Source organism: Solanum stenotomum, chromosome 9 (genome assembly GCF_019186545.1).
Source record: "Solanum stenotomum isolate F172 chromosome 9, ASM1918654v1, whole genome shotgun sequence".
Taxonomy (NCBI): Eukaryota; Viridiplantae; Streptophyta; class Magnoliopsida; order Solanales; family Solanaceae; genus Solanum; species Solanum stenotomum.
The window spans coordinates 50,680,967-50,700,113 of NC_064290.1; the positions used below are offsets into that span (position 1 = coordinate 50,680,967).

Here is a 19,147-nt window from a genome sequence, read left to right on the forward strand (position 1 = left end):
CTAAAAACCAGTCTCTAACCAGACAAAAGAAGACTCGTGACAACCAATTGAAAACTACCAAATGAATAAAAAAGGCAGCTCAGTGCATCAAGCATCCCGTGTTTTCAAGTATAGAGGGCAGGGAGGGGCCTCATCACAAGGGGTAAATATAGGCAGTTCACCCAAATGCAAGCATCAGTGGTTGTTTCCACAACTAGAAGTCGTGACCTATAGATCACAACGGTGATAACTTTAACCGTTACTACAAGACTCGTCTTTACATTAACGGTGCTCTACAGATTTCACTTTTCGATAAGAGGAAAATGAACTACCTCATCAAATTTCAAAACACACATTATAATAAAGGCTTGTTGTTTGTTCAATTTCCAAATCTAGTTTGGAGGTTTCATTTCCTACTATAGAAAACGGAGAATGCATTATTTACAATGTTGCCTACCAGAGTGTAATGGAGTACCTCTGATACTCGTGGAATGATTGAAGCTAAGTTGTTGCATTCCGTCTAGTTTCTTCTTTCGTCTTCCTGATTGTGTTAACCGAGAATGATTTGATAATATAGCGAGATCATTGAGGTCTTGTAGCGGAGTAAGAGCCTTTACAATTTCGTCCATGGAAGGACGAGATTTAGAATCCCTGCTTAGGCAAATGTAAGCTAGCTGTGAGATCTTTTGCACTCCTTTAAGGGAGTAATTTAGCTCCAGACGAGGGTCCACGAGTTGATAAAACTTTCTCTTGTCACCTAAATATGGCTTTGCCCATGCTACAAGATTTTGTTCTCCACTCGGCCGCTTTTTGTCCATAGACCTCCTACCGGTTAAAATCTCCAACAGCACCACTCCAAAACTGAAAACGTCGCTCTTTGCTGTCAAATGTCCTGATGAAAAACAAGAGAGACTTTCATTAGGTCATAGAAGTCCTGAGAATACGACTAGGTAAATAAAAGTGTGCTCTCAGGTAGTCACACACTTTAACATGGTATCAGAGCAGACAAATGTCCTAAGTTCGAGTCCTAACTCCAACATTATCAAAAAGGATTTTCAGGTATCAGGCTGGCACGTGAAGTGGTCACACACTTCAACAGTGAAGACCTATGTACTCAGAATATCTTGAACATGTTTCCGATTAAGATATGTATCTTACATTGAGGACAATTGTAGTATATCGATCCCTTTTGCATAAGACAAAGTAAATAAAGATGATCATAAACGAGAGTTGTTCTACCTGTCATCACATATTCTGGAGCAGCATATCCATAAGTTCCAACAACCCTTGTAGAAACATGTGTTTTGTCACCCTGAGGACCAGCTTTAGCAAGTCCAAAGTCCGAAAGCTTAGCATTATACTCCTGCAGAATTCATATTAGCGTTGGAATCCCAGGGAGAAAGGTATTAGACAACAGATCTTGCTGGTCACATACCGAATCAAGTAAGATATTAGATGTCTTGAAGTCTCTATAAATGACAGGTTCAGAGCCTCCGTGGAGAAATGCTAAGCCTTTGGCTGCACCAAGAGCAATTTTTAACCTGTTGGACCATGGAAGAGGTATCGTCCCTTGAACAGTTTTAACAGACAATCATCAGTAGCATTTTTAACAACACAAGTACAAAATCAGAGCTAAGTTTCAGCATTTAGTTTTTCGCGGTCTCCATATGTTATCGAGGACACGTTGTAAGAGGATATACAAACTCTGCAGGTATATATGCATTAATAAGACCAAATGTTTCACAACGCAGCAGCGATAAATCATAGAACTCACTTCTGAAGAGATGGTTTTCGAGGCTTCCACGAGTCATAAACTCATAAACAAGAAGCCTTTGGTCATCTTCGATGCAATATCCAATTAACTTGACAAGATTAGGATGATGAAGCTGTCCAAGGAAGTCTACTTCTGCCTGCATTAAAATGCATTACGATTATTCATTGCATATATATACCGGTCTTAACAGTCTTTTGCTTACTCTATTCGACTCATTTTTTACTACTAACCACGAGCAGATAGTCTACGTACTAACCACCCATTCTCTATGACCTTGAAGACCGTCTGGTTTCAAGCTCTTGACAGCAACCGTAACCCCAGAACCGGGCTTTGCTGGTGCTGTCCCATTTTCCTCTATCCAGCCTTTGAATACATATCCAAATCCACCTTCACCAAGAATGCTATCCGGTCTGAAGTTCCCCGTTGCAGATTTTAGCTCGTGAAATGTAAACTGAAGCAGCTGCCGCTGCACTTTGTTCTCTGCAGCTGGTGGAAGCTGTGTTTGTGCATCAGTAGGGGTATCAGATGACACTCTTGCTTCATCTGGTACACACATCTCGCGGTTGCTAGCGTTGAGATACCGAGTCTCTGTGGCTGCACTTGCAAAATTGATGATTGTAAATACTTCATAAATCTCTCAATAGACATACAATCAGACCTCTCTATATATAACATCCCTCATCTATAACAATATTTCACTATAACGATCAAATTTTTTCTGGAACCGATTTTTTAATGTTATGTTATATTATATGTTCTCTGTAACAACATTTTGCTACAACAACCAAAAAGACATTAGAACAAACGACGTCATTATAGAGAGTTTTGACCGTACTACATGTTGGTTTCAAACATGTTATCTTGCTGAAGAACAAAATCATTGAACACATTTTAGTATGTTTTCTCTTTTATTAAAAATTTATATTAAACCATAGGGGGGGACGGGGAACCATGAGAATTGAACTCACACCTATTACCTCGGAGACTCCAACCCGATACCACTAGACTACAAGATATGAATGAAGGGAGTTAACCTAAATACTCCATCAACTCCAATTTTTCCATTAAACAAAAGAAAATAAGTGACTTTCTGTGAAAAGAAGTATTAGTTAAGTGTCTTTCTGTGAGAAAAATCCATAATTGAGTGACTTTAAGGTTATAAAAGAAAGTTCAGTGACTTTGTGTGAAAAACACTAGTTGAGTGACCATATGAGATATTAACTCGTTGTTTTGCCAAGAATCTCTTAATAAACAATCAATCTTAAAGATGGTCATCAAGCAGGGGAAATCCAGCAAAAACAAGAAAACTAACAAGATAAAATGTAAGTTAAATATGAACAGAATCACAAGTAGCCCTTTGAGTATTCAACACTATACTTCGATTCTGCCATTGTAAAAGGAGCATCGGCTCTAAAAATTCCATCTCCCTCTACCAAAACGACTAGAAATGTTTAAAAAAAAAGAGTAGGCATACGACATACAAAAAAAGTTCACAAACTTCTTTATCTCTAAAGATAGGGTGTATGTCCTAACCATCCAACCGATATTCCATCCCCGTTATCAAAATTGAACCATTTCTATGCATCAACAACTATTGTTGTCCATGTCGCTCCATTTAAGCCCGTCTCGTTGCAATACTAAATATTTTGTATAGATAGAAGCAAATGATTTAAAGATCAAGCCTATATATATAATCACTAAGCATGTAAGTTGAAAGATAAAAAGTCAATCCAGTACACTAAGCTTCCTCTATGACCACAAGAGTCTGTTGTACGCAGTTTTACCCTGCATTTCTGCAAGAGACTATTTCCACAACTCAAACCTATGATTTCTTGATCACATGACAAAAACTTTATCAGTTATGCCAAGGCTGTACTTCGGATTACTTGAAAGATGAAAGTTATAATTAGCAAATGACAAAGAAGAAAACCTGCATCATAGACAAGACTAGTTCTTGGAATTGAATTAACAGAGTGTTTAGAATCAGAGGATCCTCCAATAACATTACTGAGTCTAAGAACAGCCCAACAACCACAATTCTTCTCCTTCTTCTTCTCCTTCTCCATGAAGAAAGAAAATTTTACTAATTAAGAGAAAAAGAGAGATGGGGAACAAAGAAAAGATTCACCATATATGGTATTAATAAAGGAAGAGAGAGAGAGACACGCGAGCAGAGTCAAGTAGAAGCAAGTGGTTCATTCAAGTCCTTTTCAGTAGAAAATTACACCGTCAAAGTTTTTTAAAAAAATATTTCAAGTATATTCAACAAATGTCGAATTCTCTTACCTTCTTCGTATGCTTACTTTTTTTTTTTTTTTTTAATTGAAAATCCTGATTTCGACACGAGAGAGGGAGGAAAAAAAAAAGGGGGGGAAAGTAATAAATTCATTTGTTTGTTATTGTTAGGTGTGAGAGATTGAAGGCATCATTCATCATTCATCATCATCAACATCATGGCAGTGTGTACAAAAAGAGCTTTTTCTCCTATTGCCTTTTTCTGTGGGGAATGCCAGCCTCTTCACCTAGCCCCCCCACCCCCACCCCCAGAAAGAACAGTTATTTAAACAGTTGAACAAGTGAATTACTAAAAGGGGTAGTGAGTTGTTTGTGACAATCACAACTCTGCTACTAATAAATATTTTCTCCATTCTAAGAAGTTACGTGACATCGTTTGACTTGTCATAAAAAAAAATAATTAAAAATGGAAGATTTTCAGGAAGAACATTTGATATAGGCATTATACATAAACATGTCCTTTAATTTGGCTTCAACTGACATGTATGTCGTGCAGATGTGCATAAATAAACATTTAAACTTGTATATAGAATTGAATAAGTAGATACACACATCCTACATGACATAATACACATAGAACGTCACGTAGGATGCAAATTGACCATGTAGGATGCCACATAGGATGTATATGTCTACTAATTGTTTAATTTTATACAAGTTTAAGTGTCTATTTATGCACATCTAAAATTGAAAGACATATATATCAGTTATAACTAAGTAAAAGGACATGTTTATGTATTATATATCAAATAAAACTTCTAGAAGGTTTGGGGAAATAGCCTTTTGTAATTTTGTAGTTATGCTATTGCTATTTATAGATAAAAAGAAAATTATAATGATTACTAGCTTCATCTTTCATTTGAATTTGCCTATTGTTTGATCATTATTATGTTTTTTTTTTTTGAGGAATTCCCTCCTTGTTTATAGGTATGATTAGTAGTTATTATAATTATAAAGGAAACAAACTTGTGTTATATTTTCCTCCTATAAAATGATGAACTATAAAGAATCAATTCACATGCCTTACTTAATACTTTATGATCGAAAAATTTATCTGGAGCCGACCCCTTTAGGTTAATTGGAGAGAAGTGTGCAAACAACTAATTTTTTTTATCATAATTTAAGTTACAGTCGAAGTGTATTAATTTATGTAAGTTTTGCTAACACGAAGCTATCTCTGGGCTATTTTGGTGTACATTGATTGTGTATTTGTACCTAGGTTATTGAGCTCAAAAAGATATATCCAAGTGGATTTTCATGTTTGGTTCAAATCTCCAAAAAAATATGTTTTTTTCCTTTTTTTCTTTTTAATGTTATTATTGGGTTGGAAAGGTGGATTGATGACAAAAATGTGAAACAGTGATGAAAATTGTAATGGTATTACAAGATTATAATTTCAATATTAGTTTTAAATTTGCTTGAGTTTGTCCAAAAACATATTGTCTTTCTTTCTTCTAATTTGTCATTATTAGTTTTCATGAAATAATTAAAAATATAATTCAAGAGCCAAAACTTTTTGACTCTTGAAGCTTGTCTAAACAAGAACAACAATTAACATGAAGATTAATATGTATAATTGAAGGGTCAAAACACTAACAGGGATGGTCAAGGGCACTTTGAGTGCAAATCTTGGCTAGCATTTTATATGTCTCCTCAAAAAGATTACTGCCTCTGTCTCAAATTAAATAACGTGATTTTTAAAAATAATTATCTCAAATTATTTATCATTTTAAAAATTTAATGTAAAATTTATTTATTTATTTTCATATTACTCTTAGTAGTAATTATTCTTGAAAACAACAAACATTATAATTATAGGGATATGATATATAGATAAATTAAATATTATATAAAATAAGATTATTTCTTAAAACATAATTAAGGATAAAATAATTAAAATTCCTCCTAATATGTTTTTAAGGAGCGTATAAAAGAGAAAAATGACAAATAATTTAAGACACAGAGAATAATTAGTTAATTAAATAAATATAAGAACATTTATTTTTATTTTATATAATTTATGTGGAGATTTCTTTTTGTTCTCTCACCTAAAGGTGACTTTATTTTTATTCAAAAACATAAAGGGGACAAGAGGGGACAAAGATGTGAGATTGGTAGGGCTCATTTTCACTAACCAATATAAACAAATCAAATTTGTACATTTTTGATGCTTTTATATAATTAAAAAAATATATAAAAGCAAAGTAATAAGATCCTATTCTTTTCATTATTTTGTTGTACCCTGCCTGCAACTTGACCATGCATTGTTGGAAATAAAGTTGATGCCCATTTCCACTACCAACTTTTTGGGTCCCATCTATTCGGTGCGGAACTATTTTTATTTAAGGGGAGTTAATTGATATTAATAGTAAAGTTAGAATTTTCACAAAGAAATTTATAATATAAAAAGTAAATTCATAAAAAGGCCCAAAGAAAATAAATATATAGTAGTATATATGTAAAAAGAATTTAGTTAAGCTATAAAGTATAACTTTTGTACGAAAGAATGTGAATTAACATTCTTTGAATACATGTAGCAATGCCACTAGTCGATATTCTTTCGTAGAAAAATTATACTGTCTATATAATTTTTTTTTATTTATTTACATATACACTATACATTAATTCAATTACTTTGTAAAAATTCTAGCTTCACCAAGACAAGAATTTTAACATGGGCAAAGGAATGGAGTTTTAAAGATAATATAGATATCAAACAAGATAACTCACTTTTTGAGGTATAAAGTTAGCTAGTACTACTCTTTATAATTGGTTCATGAGAAAATGTTAGCTGAATTTTTGAGTTATTTTCGGTTTTTTCACATGGTAGTATGAATATTCGTTGGAGGTTTCACTAATTTGAATTGAAGTTACTTAAAATTTGTTAAAGGAAAACTTTTTCTAATAATTTTTTTATATATATATATTAGAAGTTAAAGCCTCCATATGAATTTGATTTTAGACCACCAATTTATTATAGCCACCCATGATTATAGGAGATCATATTCTCAAAGTTTTCAATTGCCAAGTATAGTTACTATATTTTTAAATAATATACATAGATAGTTTAAAGACTTCTTTTTTTTACAATACTTGTGTAATTTCATCAGTCCATAAAAGATTCCCCTCTCTATTCTTGACACGTTATTATATCAAGATTGAGTTATTTGTTATTGTCTATCAAGTTTAGGTGATGAACAAAAAAAATATATATACAACCAATACGATGAAGTTAATTCTAGTTATAAATATTTGCATGCTAGATGAATTTTGGGGTGGAGCTAGAATATAGAAAGTGAGTATGACAAATTATGTAGTCCTGAGTCAAGGTTGGTCTCGGGTCTCGGATTGAAATCGAGGACCTAAAGCCCGAACCTCAATAAATGATAAGGGAGGAATGGACCTAAGCAAAGAGTGGGAGTGGGATGGGGCGGAGGGGAGGTGAACCATGTGAATTGATAATATTTTTTTTGTGATAATGTAATTATTTATCTTTTACTCGTCAAGTTATTGTTTAAATAAAATTTTACATCTTATCTTAAAATGTAATAGTACAACTGCCATCTTAAATTCTTGAATTTGCCTCTGTTAATAGTCAGTAATTTGAAAAGTTCAAAATTTGCTATGGGTTATCTTAAAAAGTAGTAGTACACCTGTCGTCTTAAAATCCTGAATTCGCTTTTGTCAGTTAGTACTTTAAAAAGACCAATTTTTTGCTATGAATCATCTTATAAAATAATAGTACACCCGTCATCTTAAAATCCTGAATCCGCCTCTGTCATTCAGTAATTCGAAAAGACCAATATTTTGCTATGAATTATCTTAAAAAGTAATAATACACCCATCGTCTTAAAATTCTAAATTCGCCTCCGTTCAATCAGAAATTCAAAAAGACCAAAATTTTGCTCTGGCAACCCATTGTATAGTTACTTAACTCTTGCACCACTTGAGCAGCATATCGCATCAACGTTGAACTAACTTTTTTTTTCCTAAAGGAGTTGACATTTATTTTGGATTAATTATTATGCTAGGTATCATATATATATATATATATATAAAAGAGAACCCTATGCCCACCTACGTGGCGCCACCACAAATCAGAATTTCCTTTTAAATTATTTATTTCCAAATATAGTCTTCCCTTTCATAAAAAGTTGTGACTTTTATAAAGAGTTGTGAATTTTATGAAAAATTGCAACTTTTATGAAAGGTTGTGACCTTTTCGAAGGGTTGTAACTTTTCCAAAGAGTTGGGAATTTTATGAAGAGTTGCCACTTTTATGAAAGGTTGTGACGTTATGAAAGGTTGTGGCATTTTCGAAGGGAGGTTGTGACGTTTATGAAAGGTTGTGACCATTCTGAAGGGTTGTGACCTTTTCGATAAGGCACAATAAACATTTGTTCACACTACCCTTTGTTGTCTATAAATAGAGAGATTTCCTCTCATTTTAAAACAAAGAAAATTTTGAACTTCTTTGTATTCTTCTTCTGCACAATTAAATATTCGTGGACTTTGCTCCTGTTGAGTGGCGTACTGACACCATTGTATTTGTACCAATACGTTGGTGAATAAAATTGTTCCATCCTGTGAGGATCTAATTATTTAAACCTCAGGTATTAGAGGGAATAATTTTTTTAAGGGGACACTATGCATTTAGTGGACTCGATTTCTTCGTTTCTATTTCATTCTATTTTTACATATCCTGGTATGTTTTTTACAGTCATTAATTGTTGCTTTTGAGTACATGTTTTAAACTCTGTTGTTTATGTTTCTGTAAAATTATTGTCTCCGGTTATATTGAACGTATACACATATACTAGGTATATTCATTGTATAGAAAATAGTTATTGTACTCAGTTCCAAGAATTCATATTTTGATATTCTATATAAAATTATATAACTTAAAAGTACTATATATAAGCTTACATATTATCTATTTTTACATAGATATGAAGTTTCATCACTTATCAATTGAAGAAATTCATTATGCAAGTTCAAAAGTTATAATTGCTTTCATGTTCAAGCGCGTAATTTCTTTTTTGAATCTGTTAACAAATTTTTGAATTTTTTCCTGAGTCATACATCACAATTGTATGATCTGTGCAACTTAAATGTGTTCTTTTTCTTACGAAATGCCTTTGTATATATATTCTTATTTTCTTCTTTATTTTCCTTTTAATGTTGATTAAAGAACCAATGATTTATTATTTTCTAAATAATGCATTCATTAGAGGTTCTTGAGTTATGTGATAATGACAAATAATCAAATTCATATTGGAATATTGCTAATATTTTTTTAAGAACCTATTTTTCCCATTATTTTTAATGTATGGATATTAGTAAATAATTATTTGCAAGTTCAATGCAATTATTATTTATGACTGCGCGAAGCGCGGAAAAATTACCTATATATAGATATTCTCTAAAAGAATATATGCATGATATTTATATGCTTCCTTCACTAAATTGTGAAATCTAAGAATATGAATTTATACGTAAAGTTCACTACCTCATTTTTCAAGAAATTTGTTTTCCCAGAAAAAAAAATTCCCAAAATTTTGACCAACCGAAACACGAAAAATTGATGATTTAGAGACAAGTTAGGCAAGGACAAATAATGCAAGAATTGTAATAGAGATTCGTAAGGTAAGGACTATAATACAAGAACCATTTCTTGTTGAATGTTTTGTTTGATATATTACAAATTTGAATACACATTCCTGCATAACTTGTGCAACTAGTATTATTTATGAAGAACTAGATGCACTTCACCAAGTCCACACAGTCCAAACTTACATGAATTTAAGGACGGCCTGTCCAAAAGCAATACCAAGAAAAGTTGCAATCGCGATGCCAAAAATACCAGCAAGAATGCCCGGAACAACCATGGAAATCCACCCTTTGGCGGTGGCCATTCCACAAGCTGTTGTCGGGCCTCCTACGTTTGCATTTGATGCTATAAGCAATTCTTTCAGTTCAAGTCGGAGCAGTTTCCCAACTCCAAGTATCACGGCCAGATGGACTGCAATCTGGATAAATGCAAACAGAAATATACTGGGCGCGGTATTGAGAACGTTTGATATGCTCCCACCACTGGCACCAATGAATGTAAAAAATACCTATTACAAAAGATGGTAAGAGAACGAGTTAGATCAATCTTTGCCGCAAAATACTACAAGGAAAAAGTTTGCTACTATAAACATAGAGAAAAAATTGTTTTACACGAAGGGAAAATGTGCTCGCAAACCATAAGGGTAAGTTTGGATTTCCCTTTTCTAAATAACAGATTCAGATTTTTCTCTCTATGAACATAAATCTGTAAGAGAACTGTGCAAACTTACAAATGCAGTTATTTTAAACGTTGGAACTAAGTTTCTCAAACTTATCTAAAAGAGCCTGTTTGGATGGGCTTTTAACTTATGACTTATTTTTGTTATTTTAGCTTAAATACAACTGCTTAAAAGCACTTATAACATTTTTCGTAAACACTACAAGACTGCTTAAAAGCACCTAAAATAAGTCAATCCAAATAGGCTCTAATTTAGCTTTACATGTGCCACCAAGGCCATCCACAGACCAATATAGTTAAAAGTGCCATCCTGAATTAATCTTAAATGTCTATGGTGTGCTCTTGCAGCTTTGTCTTCATTGCGCAAATTATACACACAATAAGTTCAGGTTACTCTGGGCAAAAACATGCAACATCGAAGAAGTTAATTAAAGAGGGTATGAAAAAGAGTGTCTAAGTTTGTGTTCATTACAGTTTAGCAGTGCAAGAAACTCAAGGCAGATATTTGAATTTACTTATACTTGGTAGAACATATGAAGTTCTAAAAAAAAAGTGATGTCTGACAACGTTCAAATAGCATTTTACCTCCATATATAAATATTGTGGGAACTTTTATTTGAGAAGGTATATTGTAGGAACTAACCTGCATCAAAATCAGTGCCATAGCTTCACCAGACGGCGCAAGGTAGGCAAATTGACTGGGAAATGAAGTTGCTAAAATGACAACAATAGCTGTAATAGTGGGAAGGAGACCTCCTTGAATACCAAAATGCTTAGTCAAAAGTTCTCCAGCTTTGCATATAGCAAAGGACACAGCAAGAGCAGTAGCAGTCTGCAGTACAGGTAGCTTGTTACCAGATTCTGAGTCAACCTTGTCATCTGAAAAGAGTTCCACGTATTTTTTATATATTTTTGGAAAAGGTAACAGAATTTTTCATAAATAACTCTTAGCACAAAGAACACAAAAGTTGCAATGCAAAAGAATAAAAAACATAGCCTCGTGCCTGTTACATGGCTCCAATGATGTATATCAGAGAATTCATATCTTCTATAAAAGCTTTGTTACACCAAAAGTGGAATAAAAATATACAATTCATCTTCTACAAAAAGCTTGGGGAACCATGAGGTCTCAGGTTTAACTCCCAGCAGAGGCAAAAACTATTAAAACATTGTGAACTACTGCTTCTTCGGTATTCTTCACTGTTACTACTTTATTTTACTGTATAGGTTGTTATTATGTTTCCACTATTTTAGGAGTTCAATATTTTATTTCCTTGATCTCAGGTTAGGTTCCACCATAGGAGGAGGTCTCTCACAGAGACTGTTATTTCTTTGTGTATACATATCAATTCATCATCTTTTAATAAAAGTATCTTTTGCTTCATCTTGCTCAATTAATTATATGGTATCAGAGCTCACGTCTTAATCCCCCTGAGTTTTTTTCCGATCCTCTGACTACCACCACAGACTCACTCTTAACATGCCTGAGAACATATGGAATGCAGACTCCACCACTTGCAGAAACTCTAACGTTGTTGTTCAGTTTAATCCTGTGTTGCAGCGGCCAATAAAGCTTGTTGGCAGCCATAACTTTGCTACATTGAAATCCCAGATTTCCATGCTCAACACTAGGTGATTTTCCCATCTGTCGGATAGAGTTACCTGGTACCTCTTGCTACCCGTTGGTGGTGGCAGGTGGCAGGTATCCCGTGGAATTAGTCGAGGTGCGCACAAGCTGGCCCGGATACTACGGTTATCAATTTTTTTTTGTACAATTCATCTTTATCTTCTGCTCATAGTTAACTATATATTCATAACACCTTGAGTTTCTATCCTCCATATGTCCACTAGATGCAGGCTGGGATGCTACTCCCACCATTTTTTTCTGCCTCATCACATCTCCTGGATCATGCTAACATTTCAGCAGTCTACTTGGGCGTTTTCCAACTCAGACCTTTCATACTCTGCAAGAGTTTCCACTATCTGTTGGTAACATGACAATACAAAAAGAGGTGGATATTTGTTCCATCCTCTCTTCCACACACAAAACACCTTGAGCACAGCTGAGTTCCTCTCTTCATAAGGTTATCACGTGTCAACACAACCTCTTTTACCACTAGCCAGCGAAAAACAAGCTACTTTGAAGGGTATTTACCCTCCAGATATGCTTCAGTGCCAAGTATCAGAGAAAACCCCTTTATTGATTCTTCCCCAGAGCAGTCTATCATCTTGCTTAGGGGTTTCATTGACTGAGAAAATCTGAGATTTCCCCTGGTTCACATGAAGACTAAAAATTAATAACGGCTTCAAAGACAGAAAGAATCAGCCTCAGGTGTCTAACCAGTTCCACTTCAGCATCACAGAAAATCAATGAGTCATCAGCATGTAGAAGATGTGTAATCTCCAGGATGCTCCTCTCATTGTTCAGCACCCTGAAATCCTTCAAATGTCCCCTGAGATTTGCCCTCTTTATCATATAAATCTTTCCCTGACGAATGATCGCCTTGACTTAATCTCTGTGAGGAAAAACCCGTATTGATAAGAATGAGATTATGATTGTACCAGCGTTAAAGGTAGATACCTTATCCATTTGCTGCAAAACCTTATGTCCTTCAAGATTTTAAAAAAGAAGTCCTAGTTAATTTCAAAAGCCTTTTCAATGTCTAATTTGCATAAGATCCTTGGATTTCCTCTCAAAATTTTGCTATGAATGCAGCATTCATAATGTCTACCTTTGAAGGACAATTGTTGATTGTCAACCAACTTTTGGATAACCTTCTTCAGTCTCTCTGTCAGTACCTTCACAATAATTTTGTACAAATTTCCTACTAGGCTAATAGGTATTTCAGATAAATAACAAATCATTCTACTGCTTGGAAAGGGAATAAAATTTCAACATAACCATACATCAAGTGTCTTTGATTTGAGTTTTTTATTCTGAAGATTCATAAAGAGTTCCAGGCATTTTAAACTTCAATATTATGACAGCGATGGAACAGCAAATAGAAAACAATAATTAACAGGTGAAGGAATATTTCATCATTTGAACTGGTGTACGTACCACTGGCTGATTGAGTAGCCTCAGCAGGTATTTTAGAAGCCAATGCAAACAATGTTGTGAAGTATACTGCACAAATAAGATTATCAGCAGCCAATCCAGAAGCAACAACTGATGGTGATGTCTGCAGAGCTTCGGAAATAGCCACATAGTTGACAGCTGAAAGAGAGTTGGCAATCTTTTCAGTCATTGATAAAATGAATGAACAAAATGTCAAATTGTAGATAACTCGGTATGTAGAATAACTTTCTTCCAGAGAAAAATAATAACCATCACAATCATTGAGTCAGACATCATTAAATGGCGTCAAGTTTGCTATATTTCCCACAGCTTCTTTATTCTCCATTAGCTACGTCGACTACCGTAAAAGGCTGTCAAAGAGTAACTTTCATGATGAAATAGAATTTTCTTTTATGTGGATACATTCGGTCGTTGTTTTTAAAGAGGCAGTAAGATGTTATAAAAGTCTTTATCAATAAAGAGGTTAGAATATATTCTAAAACAAGCTAGACGAGGCTACCAACTTGAAACCGAGAACAGAACCGTTTCTGAATCAAGTATAAAGATCCAAAGTTGAAACTGACATCATCTTTAGATTGTACAATGTTCCCAACTTAGTTTCATGAATGCTTAAAAAGATTAAGAAAAAAAATTCTATTTCAGACCAACAATTAGAAGAAATGTTACTGAAATGTCACAGGTAACTTTCTAGGAGTATCAATCGGAAAAGATACCGCTCATGCTCAATGTGACACTTACAACCTCCAATTATAAAGTAGGTTGCAGTGTTGACATTCATTATAAAAGAAGATTTGAAACTTAAATCCATGTCAACCATTAATAGACCATACAGCCATGAGAAGCCAACTGGTTGTTTTTTCAACACTTTGAATTTACAGGAACTCCAGGATCAAGGTATAGTGCTTTGTCACGAAAGTTAGTGGGAAAATGCTTGCATAAGGAGGATTGGAAAATACAGATGTAAAAGGATGATCCTAAATAAAAATTGTACAAGACCACAGAGCAAACAAGAGTCTATGAATTTACCTCCACCTATGTGTCTTCCCATAAGAGCGGCAGCTATCTTCCAGCCATCTTGACCAAGTGATCGCATCGGAACTATGCAAAAAGCCACCACAGTCCCAATAGTAGTTGCAACTGTCAAAGCAAAAAGGAAAAGAACCAATTAGGAAACAGAAAAAACTACAGCTCTTGAGGAGAGAAGCTATATATAACAACCCAACCCCTTGTTTTGACTTTTAAGTATTAGCATCCTATTCCTTGATTTGATACTTCCAGTGGGTTCATATGATGTTTTAGGACTTGTTGTAAAGTTCCGTTTGGGACCCGAGGGGTTCAGGGGTGTTTCGGCACTAGTGCAGATTTTCCACTGGTACAGTGTGCATCGTGCTCTTAGCTAGTCCTAGAAACTTGAAACAAATTTTGATCTAGCCTTCTCCCGTCCTATCAACGAGTGCCTATGCTTTTGGTCAAGCAGTCCTATCTGCACAGGGCTTATGGATTGGTCTAGTGCTCCCAACCAAGAGGGCATAGTGCACATACGTGCTTGATATCATTAGATACCTGCTATGGTTATTTATAGACTTAGATATGCACTATTTGCTTTCATGCATTCTATTGTTGAAGACTTGCTCATCGGGGTAAGAGGGAGGAGCGGAGCAATGATCTTACTGGGTCCTTGTGACTCATACTCATACCTACTGCTCTATGCAGATTCTGTGCTATCCCAATAAATACTTGATCTACTTCAAGGCATTCGTCGTCCGGAGCTTCAGCTGAGCTGAGCTGACCACATCTGTTCGTGCTGGCATTTGTCTAATTTATTTCATTACATTTCTGTTTTTGGATTGCATCCCTAGATCTTTTGCACTCGGATTCTATTAGATGCCCCTTGACTGCGTCTGTTGGGTTATGGTTGGTTCTAGATTGTGTATAGACTATTTTTACTTACGTTGTTAAGATCTAGTCTCTCATCTACAGTATGCTTCCATTTTGGTTTAATCGTATATGAAAGAGTGAATAGTAGTGGTTCGGCTAGTGGGCAGCAGCTTGTTAGGTACCTGTCGTGGCTCATGAAAATGGGTTGTGACAACTGATGTCTGTGCTTCTCGATATTCGGATGATGAAAATAACAAAATTACATAGTCTAGTCAGAAGTTAGGTATCACAATTATACCAAAAAGATGTCGGATATTTTGATTTTTGATTTTATTTTTTTTCCCGAAAGATTTAATGATATATGAAAATTTTCATTACTGTAGGAGGCCTTAAAGCGCTACACTTCACTTGGCTCTGGGGACCTCTATGTTTCACTGTCCCACAAAAGTATAATCCAAAATAAGTAAGGTGAACCCAGCAAAGTGGAATAGCACAAGGATGATGGTCCGTTCACAGAAGGAAATCTGATTGCTCTAGTTAAACTTATCAAAAATACTGGTAAGAGTAGAATACTCAAAAATTTGTAATTACCTATTACCTGCATGGTACTAGCCAGTTCAATAAGATCTACCTGATAAATAGAAAAGAGTAAAGCACCAAAGTTTTGCAACAAAGTCTAACTCCCCTCTTTTTGTCAAGTATCATCAGGTTGATGAATCTCGTGTTCTAAGCTAGTATCTTGGGAGCAGATTATTTCATCCTTTCTCCGCATAAATAACAACCTGTAGCTTCTAGTACTTTTTAACTGGCAAGTGTCCTCATGTTAGCTTTTTCCAAACTAATCTAAGAACTGAGCCAAGTTCTTAACAGAGATCTTTAAAGACGCATAAATATTTAAGGAGAAATTTGCGTTATGTATAAGCAACATGAAGAATGCTGAAAAAGATGGAAGCTTGGTTTATTGGCATACCAGACACAAAGTCATAAGGCAAATCTGCTTTTCAATGGGATATAGTGTTTGGTTCCCATACCTGTTGAAATGATACCATTGATTACAACGTTACCCAGCATATACGTAAGATATTTCAGTATCTCTGGTAGTAAGCATCAACTGATTTATGTTATAGTCTTATAGAGGTTAGGTTTCCTGGACTTCCGACAGAAGCCTTTCAAATTGTAGATGTAGTAGACAAACCTAACATCACATTGCTTTAACTTTAAGTGTTACTGAAGATTATTGACAATATCATTTTCCTGGTAGAATTAACTAAATTCTAATGTGTTAATGAACAAAACTAGACATCAAAGTTGTATTTTGTATAGAGGGAGGGAGATTTGATGGAGGAGAAGGGATTCCCTTGTTTCCTCTTTTTTGGACAAAAAATATAAGGGAAAGAAGTTTACTGGATTTGATATATATCCTTTATAGATTCTACCCTATGTATAAGCCTTGCTCGTGTTTCCTATCCTCATTTAGCTATTGAAAGAAAGAATAAACAAGTCTGTGAACTTAAGCTGAAAACCATTGTGAGCTAAGGCCATTATGTACATGACCAGCTGAAAGAATGATAACATAAATCCAGAGCCTATAATCATCAAATTGGAGAAATATTGACCAACTTAAACCTACTATAGAGCACATAAGACTTCAAAATCAATGATCTAATAATAGTTTCAGCAATTCTAAGGATAAAATTTGAACTGATCATTCCAGCAGATATGCCATAAGTTGTTCTGAAAATATGAAGCAGACCATTACCTGATCCAAGCAAAAAGGCCAAGAGCAGTGTTCCAGTGGACTTCAATACTCTACGCATATCAGCTCTAAACAACAGCAAGGGAACAGCAAGTGGAAGCAAGAATCCTGTCACGATTTTATATGCTGGAGCTTCACTAGCTATAATGCCCAAGTTACTTGCTGCTAGACCAACCAGTACACTTACTAGTGAACCACTTAGTGCAGCCCCAACCTTGGTCTTCTCCGACCTTCAATTTTCATAAGACCAAACAACAAGCTGCGTATAACTATAAAATCTGAAACTTCAAGTCTTTCGTCCATGATTGTAAAAAAAATACACTCTCTGTCCCAACTTCTGTGGCACTTTTTGTTATCTTTGAACCTAAGTTGTATTAGATCATCTCAATATTTTAAAATTAAAATCCTAAGTACCACAAAACTTCCTTGTAAACTAAGGCTAAGCCACACTCGATAGCAAGAAGCTAGTGACTTCTTTCAGGTCATTGACTAGAAGTTGCACTTATTAGTCAAACTTAAATGTCCTTATTTCAGAAAAAACATAGGCCTTTTCGATTCAATCCCCCCATTGCTTTAAGGCAGTCAAATATAAATACTCTTTGTTAGCTCTTGTGCCTCTCAAAAAACTATACCATAAATATTACTCCCACTCCGAGTGTCTTACTTTCCATTTTGATCTGTTCCAAAAAGAGTGCATTTTTCGATTTGCTAAGTTTTCCAATTCCAATATGGCAAGTTTAGGACCCCAAAAATCTAATATCACAGGATTCAAAAATCTCATTTATAAGTTGCGAAAAGACGAAAAAATATACTTAAAATGTTAGGTTAAAGTTCACATAGTTCAAATCTCGAAAAACAAAAAATGTAACACAAATTTGACAGGAATAATACACACACATGGATGAGTGAGTTGATTACCAAATGCCAAAAGCGCCGGTAGCGAAGAGAACAGTCCAAGTTCCCCATTGATCTTGCGGAGAAATGATGGGAAAATTCAATTGAGATCTGATAGTAGTAACAGAGCGATTCAACTTCCTGGTGGAGTTCTTAGGGAAATCCAGTGGTTTGAATTTGTCAATGTCCTTCGACAATAACATCGGGTGTTGAAGTATTGAATTGCTAGTCGAAGAAGTAGCTGCCGATGCATTTTTCCGGCGAGAGGAATACGACGCCGGCGATGGATTGTGTAGAAATAAAAGTTGTTTTAATGCCATTAGTGAGGAATTTTGGCGATGGGATTATAATCTTCCGCGGGTAATATAAGCTTAATTTAGAGTGATGGTTTAATACATAAGCACTATATAAGTAGTACTTAATTTCTTAGGGAAACTATACAAATTGGATGCAAATATTTATTTAAATTGGATCGAACCCAATATATACGGGATACTTACATAAATATACTATATTAAAAAAATATTTACTATCTGTAGCAATAATATTTTTTTTTACTTGATCACTTTTAATACATTTATAATACAATTTTAATACTTATTACAAAGAACAATTTATTATTCACATATAATACAAGTTTTATTGATGAATTATACATTTATCACACATTTTAATACACTTATAAAATAATGTGTCAATTTCTTACCAAACAAACATAATTTATTTAAGAAAAACAGCTATAATACATATATATTACATACATAATTCAATTTTAATACATATTGCAGATATAACATAGTATTGATGTGTATTGCTATCAGTGGTAATAAACAAAAAAATATCGCTAAAATCAATAATTATTTATTAAAAGGTACTCATCTAAGTAATTTTTTCTATATGTTAATGTGATCGCACAACTCAACCTATTTATCCATTCCTCCCTTGTTGCATTCACTAAACCACTATTTCTTCATCCTTGATATCATTAGAGTTGGGGCAGAGCTAAGTGTGGGTTCGTGGTTTCGGACGAATCAATAGTTTTTTCGTTTAGAAAATTAATATATACACTAGTGAACACCTAACAAATTGATTGACGGCTCTGTGGTAAGAAAGGGGTATGGAAATGTTAATGCATACATTAAAAGCCCTTGCATCACTAATATTTTCATGTATTAGTAATGCACACCTTAATACACAATAGAG

The 19,147-nt window shown here is 34.4% G+C and overlaps 2 protein-coding genes across 2 annotated transcripts; both read right to left on the reverse strand.

The window, feature by feature from the left end:
* Positions 1-310: 310 nt before the first annotated feature.
* LOC125876760 (serine/threonine-protein kinase PBL34-like) lies at positions 311-3,954 on the reverse strand. Its single transcript, XM_049558007.1, has 6 exons — positions 3,684-3,954; positions 2,010-2,347; positions 1,754-1,889; positions 1,415-1,548; positions 1,219-1,342; positions 311-871 (listed from the first exon to the last, which is right to left on the reverse strand). Exons 1-6 carry the CDS (start codon positions 3,817-3,819, stop codon positions 417-419), a joined length of 1,323 nt encoding a protein of 440 aa, XP_049413964.1. The 5' UTR covers positions 3,820-3,954; the 3' UTR covers positions 311-416.
* A 5,732-nt stretch (positions 3,955-9,686) lies between these two features.
* Positions 9,687-18,300, reverse strand: LOC125877003 (uncharacterized). The gene is made up of 6 exons (XM_049558305.1): positions 17,969-18,300; positions 17,054-17,280; positions 14,443-14,553; positions 13,399-13,554; positions 10,981-11,216; positions 9,687-10,167 (listed from the first exon to the last, which is right to left on the reverse strand). The coding sequence occupies exons 1-6, from the start codon at positions 18,262-18,264 to the stop codon at positions 9,841-9,843; spliced, it is 1,353 nt and encodes a 450-aa protein (XP_049414262.1). The 5' UTR covers positions 18,265-18,300; the 3' UTR covers positions 9,687-9,840.
* Positions 18,301-19,147: the final 847 nt, after the last annotated feature.